General features: G+C 35.5%; 2 protein-coding genes across 8 annotated transcripts in view; one reads left to right on the top strand and one right to left on the bottom strand.

Annotated features, from left to right (window-relative positions):
• The window catches only part of LOC116143423 (protein SIEL-like), an 80,611-nt gene that overhangs the window by 67,092 nt on the left and 5,639 nt on the right, over positions 1–7,880 (bottom strand). For 2 of the 7 annotated variants that reach the window (XM_031428877.1, XM_031428878.1), the window contains one exon: positions 7,175–7,834. The exons of 2 other annotated variants lie outside the window; for them this stretch is intronic. The gene's annotated coding sequence lies outside the window, so the exon portion shown is untranslated. Of the gene's footprint in view, positions 1–7,174; positions 7,835–7,880 lie in introns of those variants that run through there. 3 more of the 7 variants (XM_031428879.1, XM_031428882.1, XM_031428880.1) reach the window with 3 other exon arrangements.
• Positions 164–6,679, top strand: LOC116143434 (kelch-like protein 28). Its single transcript, XM_031428904.1, is given in 10 exon segments — positions 164–1,360; positions 1,821–1,991; positions 2,120–2,736; positions 2,832–2,909; positions 3,547–3,865; positions 3,944–4,146; positions 4,954–5,030; positions 5,834–5,935; positions 6,159–6,345; positions 6,440–6,679. Coding segments are annotated over 8 exon segments (1,416 nt in total). The 5' UTR covers positions 164–1,360; positions 1,821–1,991; positions 2,120–2,370; the 3' UTR covers positions 6,524–6,679.

The raw sequence follows: 7,880 nt of genomic DNA, 5'->3' as shown, positions 1-7,880 counted from the left end.
GTTTTCTTGTTGTGTAGTGTATTGTACTTGTTGATGGCTCAGCTCTGCGTGTCCGTAAAAAACTACATTTGATTAACATTGTACATTGCAAACTCACTTTTCATCTGCAGTCTACTCGTAATTATTTACTACTACTGGTTTCCATTTCGCGCTTCTGCCAACCACTCTAAAGTGGAGCACACTGTTTCTATTTTCAGCACCCTCGACGCACAGTGTACGCGTCTCTTTTTGACACATTTTCTCTTCGCTTATCTTCCTTTCAACTCTCATTATTTTTGGTTCTTTCTTTTTTATTTCAGTTTTGTTCGCTCGATTTTAAAAGTGCCGCGGCTTTGCTTCAATCGGATGATTTAACAAAGAAAGTGAACTCGGTTTCACTTTGATTCGGTGATTTGATTAAAACTTGTGATAGTTAGGGTTTTTTGCCGCATTTGTTTGCTTTTGAAGTTTAAATAAGTCTTTGCCGTTTCGCTTTTACTTTCTTTTTTCCGTTTCTATCAAACGAATTAATAGTTTGCGATTTTCTTTATTTTGAAGTTCTTGTTAAGCATATTTGGTGATTCCGATAGCATTACATTGAATTGTACTTCCAGGTTTTGTCCATTGAGCATCACACTCTGCTATTAGGTTTTGATTGTTTATTTATTTGGTATTATTTATGGATATTATAATGCTTCAAATTACTGTGTATTAAGCGAATGATTCTTGAAAGCATCATTAGTGTTAATTAATTTGTGAGAAATGTATAATTATTTTTCAATGAGAGGAATTGTAAGGAATGGATATTGATGAGGTTGATGTAGGAGCCTTTTTGTGATCCAATTTGCACATCAAAGTAGGATCTCCATCTTTTGTTTGACATAATGGCCTTTGTGTTTATTTATTTTTGCTAAGTCAATTCATAATGGCCTTATTGTTTATTAACGAAAGTCAACTCATTAATCGTTGAGGTTAGGTTTTTGTTTCCACGGATTTATTGTTCTTATGATAGCTGATATTTTATAAATTTGCTGTTTCATGATTGTGCTGCATTTAGTACTTATTTTACAATGTTATTTGATCAATGTCTTCAATGTTTTGGTTGAAAGTTTTTGAGCCCTTTTGATTAGCAGTAGTTACTCATGTTTTAAGCTCTAATTGCAGTTTCAGATTTTGTTTCGCATTTTTGATCTTTTTCAATTTTGGTTACAGGGTGGGGGCAGGAAGAAAAAAACAAACTTTCATTGTCGCTGGAAATTCACCTTCTACCCCAACCTATACCCGTGCATCTGCTAGAAATCTGGGAAAGAGCCAGCTTGGTGGTGTTATATTTGGTTGCAAGAATAACACCATTGAAGAATGTTTAACTAATCAACCGTTGGTCAGTCATCTGCAATTTTGAGGCATATTTTTAGTAAACATTTTGGCTGTTTTTGGTTGTCTTTTTTCTTTCAGGAATTAGTTAGTCATTCAGAAACCAGTGATATTTGTTGGTAGGATTGCATAAAAATGGGAAGAATGAATAAAATATTTCTAATTGTTTTTATTTTAATCATTTGCTTTCGTCTAGAGTTTGTTTCTTGTTTGTCATTAATAGAATAATTCTTATTTTGCAAACGTCTTTTCTACAACTATTACTTTGCATACACACCTTGAGCTCCTTTTTTTTAAGCAGGATTGCTGCTAAAGATGGGAAAACGGTAGTTTGGTTTAAGAATATATCTCTATATGATATAATTTCTTTTTCTTTTCATTTTAGTTGGGCAGCATTGCGGTGCAGCTTCGATATTGTTCTTAGTTTTTCTCGAAGAACTTACGAGATTTTGTATTAACTTTAACAGGCGTACCAGCTCAAGACTTAACCTATGTAAAGAACATTGATACTGGTCCACCACTTTTTCTATTCAACTACAGTGACAGAAACTTTACGGCATCTATGAAGCTGCCGGCCCTGTCAAAGTGAACATTGATCCGTATGGGTGGACCATTGATGGTTCTAAGATCCTGCACAGGTAATATAACAAGTTTGCTTATCTATTTTCTAGTTGTTTTTAAGTTAAAAAAGTTATATATGAGACAGATAGTTTATGATGAAGAGAAGGCGCTTTAATGCTGATATTATGTTGCTTTCCAAATGAAGGTTCAGATTCATGTCAAATTGCAATGCCAACCACTGCTTGAAGAACAGTTTAAACCAGTAATGGACCTGACCATCCTCAGGCAAGCAAGCTGATATCACTAGCATCTTTAGCAGTTTCAACAAGCACTTGTCTACCTTGTCTTCCTTTCAATACAACAAAATGGGGAAACTTTTTCCAACCTCTTTCGTCAACTGACACGGAAGAAGAAAGCTGGGTTTTAGATTCTGAAGATGCTGTTCCTGTCGGTGAAATGAAAGGGGAGTGTGAATTACTTCAGCCACGTCCTTTGGAGATTGATCAGTCTAATTACTTGAGTAGGAAAATAGATTCTAGAGATGATGTTCCACTAAATGGAGACAACCTGCTAGTGGAAGCTCATTCAGATGTGAAGATGGTGGAACAAGATGAGAAAGGTATTATTCTCATGAAACTGAAAGAATTGGCTTTTTGCTGTGGACGTCAAGACGTTCCTTTAACTGATTATGTAGATGAACCTGCGATTACCAGTGGTATGTGCCCAGGAAACGGGGGTTCTATTTGTGATATGATGAGCTCTGATGGGAAGAATGAAGAGAATAGTTGTTCCTCTTCTTATTGTCAGTCCATCATAGCTAAGGTAGTTGAGGATATTTGTCCTTTACTTTATTTCACTTAAGATTCAAAAGAGTTTCTTGCTTTGGCCTTAGTAAAGTTGCTTTATGCTCTATGTAGTTGATTCAAGGGGTGGAAGAGCTTAAAGAAATTCAAACAGAACAAAATCTAAGGATGAGATATTTGGAGCAGAAGCTGGTAATGCTTTGCCATTCCTCTGATGTTGAACTCTGCTATTTCCAATAGCTGATTTATCTGCCTTTGGCAAATTACTAAGCAAACAATGTGCAGATTGATATATTTGAACATAGCAATTTAGTCACCGTTGGAGGCTGAATTCTTTTTTGATTAATTATTTATATGTATTCTATGGACTAAGGACTAATGTTAAATTGAATGAATTTACAATGGAAGTAGAAGTAGAATTATAGCCATTGGTGCTCTAGAAGGTTGAATAGGAAAAGCATTAGCAACAATAGTCCGAGCAGTTGATGGTTTTTCCCTCTCCTCAGTATTAACACCAAAAGCTTGGAGATTTAAATGAAAATATAATTTAGCGCATTTAAGAGCCTTAGTTAGTGGTTGAAGTACCTATAATACAAAGGTAAGAGTCACTAGTGTCTTGAGATAATCAAATTCATATTGTATTGCACTAATGATAAATTGAAGAGACTACTGTTCCTTCATTTGATGGTCAATGCATTAATTCCCCCTCCCCTCTCCCCTGGATATTAATGGTTATGATGTTTATGGAAAATGGTGCTTCCTTGCATTTGTGTATTTCATTCGGCCACTTGATGTAATGAGCAAATACGTTTGACCCCGACTCTTCCAGGTTGATGCAGAAGCTGAGATCTAGCAGTTGAAAAATCATTGTATGATGGTGCACTCTGTGTCTAATCCTCCCATCGAACTAAGTGATGAAAAGGCCATAGAGTCAGATGAGCTGCATGTCGATCCTACTGAGTCAATATATCTGTTGGGTGGATATGATGGGGAATCATGGTTATTAACATTGGATTTATATGTTCCCTCGCGAGGTGTGATTAAATCTTTTCAGCCAATGAACTCTATTCGTTAATATGCTTCAGTTGCATTGTTGAATAGTGAGGTTTATGTCTTTGGTGGTGGGGATAGACGCACGTGGTACAATATAGGTATTAGCTCTTAATAATTCTTTAAAATATTATTGCCTTTTCAATCTACTTATCTCTAATACTTCATACATATGTCAACTGAATCGTACAACCCAGGTAATGATGAATGGACCCTCTGCCCTTCCTTGAATAAGGCAAAGGCTGGCTTAGGTGGAGTTACTTTTGATAACAAAATATATGCAATTGGTGGTGGGAATAGTGTTGATTGCTTTTCAAATGTTGAAATGTTTTATTTGAAGCTTGAACGATGGATCGGTATGCTGTCATTGTGACAAAAGGTACACTTTTCACCTGCACTTGAATCAGTTTGAGGAATGCAGTTTCATTGGTTTAGTATTTAACAAAGGATCGAAAATTAAATTTACTTGTGAGAGCTTCAATTAATTTTTATGCATGAATTGAAAAACATTGAGGGTTTTATCATTTGAGGCTTTGCTTTGAATTGAACTCAGGCAAATGGAAATTTCAGAATGTATGAAATCTTACGGCGTTTGTTAAACTCACAACAGATATTCCTCAGATACGGATCAGAATCTAATTAAATGAGATATCTAGTGAGAATTCACTATGATTTATGATACAAGTACTGTCTAGATTCACTCAATATGATATCTTATAATTGAGAAATTTAATTTGGTAGAACTAATGGAAAAATGTGAATCAGAAAGACAATAAAAAATTGCCTTTTTCGATTTCAATCCTCTATCTATTTCATTTGATTCCTGGATTTTGGTGCAATGATTGAGGGAAGGTTTACTGATGATCTTGAATTCATTGCTTATTTGACATCATGGCAATTAAGTTTCCTGAAAATAAAGGTATTTTGTTTCATCATGGACAACATGTCACTTCTGTCGTCAAGTTGGGCATCTATCATATGTTATCAGTCATTCAATACAAGTTTTGAAGATGCTTTATATCATGAGACATATGTCAGTTACATGTATTTACTGTATGTGTAATGTGGTGGCAATTTCAGACATTTCTTACTTCCTTGAGGCATGTGGCACGCCATCTTATAAAGCATGCATGATGTATAAGTTGACTAAGACTTGGTCCATGAATGCCCTTTATCTGTTCTCCAGCGATTTTCTTTTGCTGCTGCAGAAATTGATGGTGTGCTTTATCCTACTGGCGGATTTGATGGGAAGGATCATCTGAAGTAAGACACACGCCCTTTATTGTTTTCCTGTTTGTGTACTGTTAGACCTCCCATACTTAAGATCTATGAGTCCAAAGGCAGGGGAAGGAAGAGGGGCAAGGGTACATTAAGTGTGAGTCTGGTAGGGGATGATGAGGTGTGCAAGGAGGGTGGTTAGTACATGGGAAATCTGTTATGAAAAGGGACACGTGCAGGGGAAGATTATTATGGAAATGGACACCTAGCTGTCAATTAGTTAAGGGACTGACTAAGGGCTTATAAAAAGGAAGAAAGTGAGAGAGGAGGGGATATCATCAATATTATTCATAGGTTTGTTTGGGAGGCCCCCAGCTCCTCGAACTGCTGGGAATCTGCTTGTTATTTCTATTGCTCTGTTATGCTATCTTAGTTCCAATTAATATAAACTGCCATTTCTTTCTCTTTCGTGCATATTCTTGGTTGTGTGCTGTGTGTGTGTTGCTGTGGTTCACTGATTGCAGGGAGTTCCATGATGTACATAATTAAATTTATATATATTGGCATATCAGCAGGATATACTTCCAAATTCTTGGCATATCAGAAATTGATGGTGTGCTTTTAATCTTTTGTTTGACATTTAGTTGACTTGAGATGCCTATGACATATATATATATATGGAGATTTGTACATAGCTACTAATTGATTTAGCCTGTAATAACATTCAGATGCATCTGATAGTAAGAAACTAAAGAATAGATGATGCAAAATTAAAGTTCAGATAATGTAATTAATTTTTCTGGCATTTGTTTTTTTAAAAGTTGCCTGACATTTTTGTACATATTCAGGTCTGCAGAAAAGTTTGACTACAGAATGCGTTATTGGGAACAAATTGCAAGCATGAGCTCAAAGAGAGCCTGCCACTCACTGGTGGTTTTGAATGGAAAATTGTAAGTTTCCTTGTTCATCTTGTTCTCTTGTTTTGTAGTTTATTGGTACTTGTCGGTTGTACTATAAGAAATAATACATTTTGATTAACATTGTACATTGTAAACTCACTTTTTCTTACTGCAAGTCTACTCGTAATTATGTTCCTCATGCATTGCAATAGTCCCCAGAGATATATATTATCCTTCTCAAGTTTCAGATTAACAAGATGAATTTGTGTTGTAGATATGCTCTGGGTGCTTGTGATGGCAGTACAATGGTTTCAAGCATCGAAATTTATGATTCACGTATGGATTCACGGATGAGGGCAGACCCAATGAAGCAAACAAGGGGGTATTCTGCTGCTGGTGTTCTGAAAGAGTCTATATATGTTGTTGCAGGAGTGGCAACCGGTGACGGAGTCTTGGACACAGTATCTTATCTTTCGCCATACTTGTTTTTTATGCAGTTGTTAGATCGATGCACCAATCTTATCTCATCTGTATTTGCTGATTATGTGATAACAGGTTGAATGTTATAAAGAGGGTCAGGGCTGGGAAGTAATTGATGAAATTGGGAAAAGGAGTTCCATGTCAGCTTTTACCTTGTAGAGAATACTGTATTTTTTCTCTTTATTCATTTTGAAGCTGATCGGGTTGAGGCTTATCTCAATCACATCTTTTTTGTTATGAGGGTAACTTGAAGTTACGAATGTACAAATTATAGAAACAAATAATTCACTCGTTAAATAAAATAGCTAATCTCAACCTTGGTCAGAGTTGAGTTCATAGAACTGTGAATGTTTTACTCGGACATATATTTTAATAGTCTCTACAAGATTACATGATGGCGACTTGGACATATATTTTAATAATCTCTACAAGATTGCGAATGTACAAAGTTGCTGAATCTTGTCGAGATTATTAGGTAGTACAAGGGATGGCGACAAATATAATGTGAGGGTAACTTACAATAAGAAAACATAAAACAACAGATCATGATGCATACTCACAAAATGCTCAGTAATTAATAGGGGCTTAATCCCGAGTTATCATCTCCCCAACAGTTAGTTTAAATCAACAAAAAAACACCCAAAACGTTTTGACATTTCTGTTTAAATAATGTTATTATTATTTTTTTGTAAACTTCAGGGTTTTTCCTTTTGAGATTTTTGTATTTAAGTATAATATGGTCATTTAGTGGTCAAAAATTAATTTCAACGCAAAAACGAATAATAAATAATGGAAGGGATAATAGTGAAATTTCAATACCAAGGTGACCAAATTGTCAATTTTGGGTAGCCTGTACTTAATCACATAATACTGCAATAAAATTTAAATCTATTTTCCCGAGAACATGAAATGGATTAAGCGCTAAAACTATCGATCAGTTCACACCTGTGGAACAGGCATTTTTAACTGCTCCGCTTATTCTCCTTGGAGAAGTACTTTTAAGTCACCTTCTCCAGCGAGCTCTAATGATTTCATATACCAATGCCAGTCCTCGTTTCCTCTTGGAGAAGACTTATCCATGTTGACTTCAGATTTGAAAATCTGAAATCGAAGTCAGTGGTGTCACAAAATGCTTATAAACACTGAAGCATCCACAACTTTGGCAAAAACCACATATATAACTATAATTATTAGCTCAGGCACACATAAGCTGAGGCGGGACATCGTCTCCTTGATTACACCCTACGCAAAAACCGGAAAGATTTAATGAAATGTTAAATATGAAAAGAATAAAAATGAAAGGCTAAACATACCATTGGAGAAGATAAATACAAGATAAATAATTGATTCAGAATTTTCCTGGTCAAACTTCAGAAATATGCCAGTTTACGAAAGGAAACAGCTGCCCGTCTTTCATTGTTACATGACCATCTCCATGAAAGAAAATGTAGTCTTTCACTGCTGTCACCCCTGGAAGAGCCATAATGCTTAAGAAAAAAAAAAGTTTAAATGAAAA

Source organism: Pistacia vera, unplaced genomic scaffold (assembly GCF_008641045.1).
Source record: "Pistacia vera cultivar Batoury unplaced genomic scaffold, PisVer_v2 Contig430, whole genome shotgun sequence".
Classification (NCBI taxonomy): Eukaryota; Viridiplantae; Streptophyta; class Magnoliopsida; order Sapindales; family Anacardiaceae; genus Pistacia; species Pistacia vera.
This window is presented reverse-complemented; position numbering and strand designations above follow the sequence as displayed.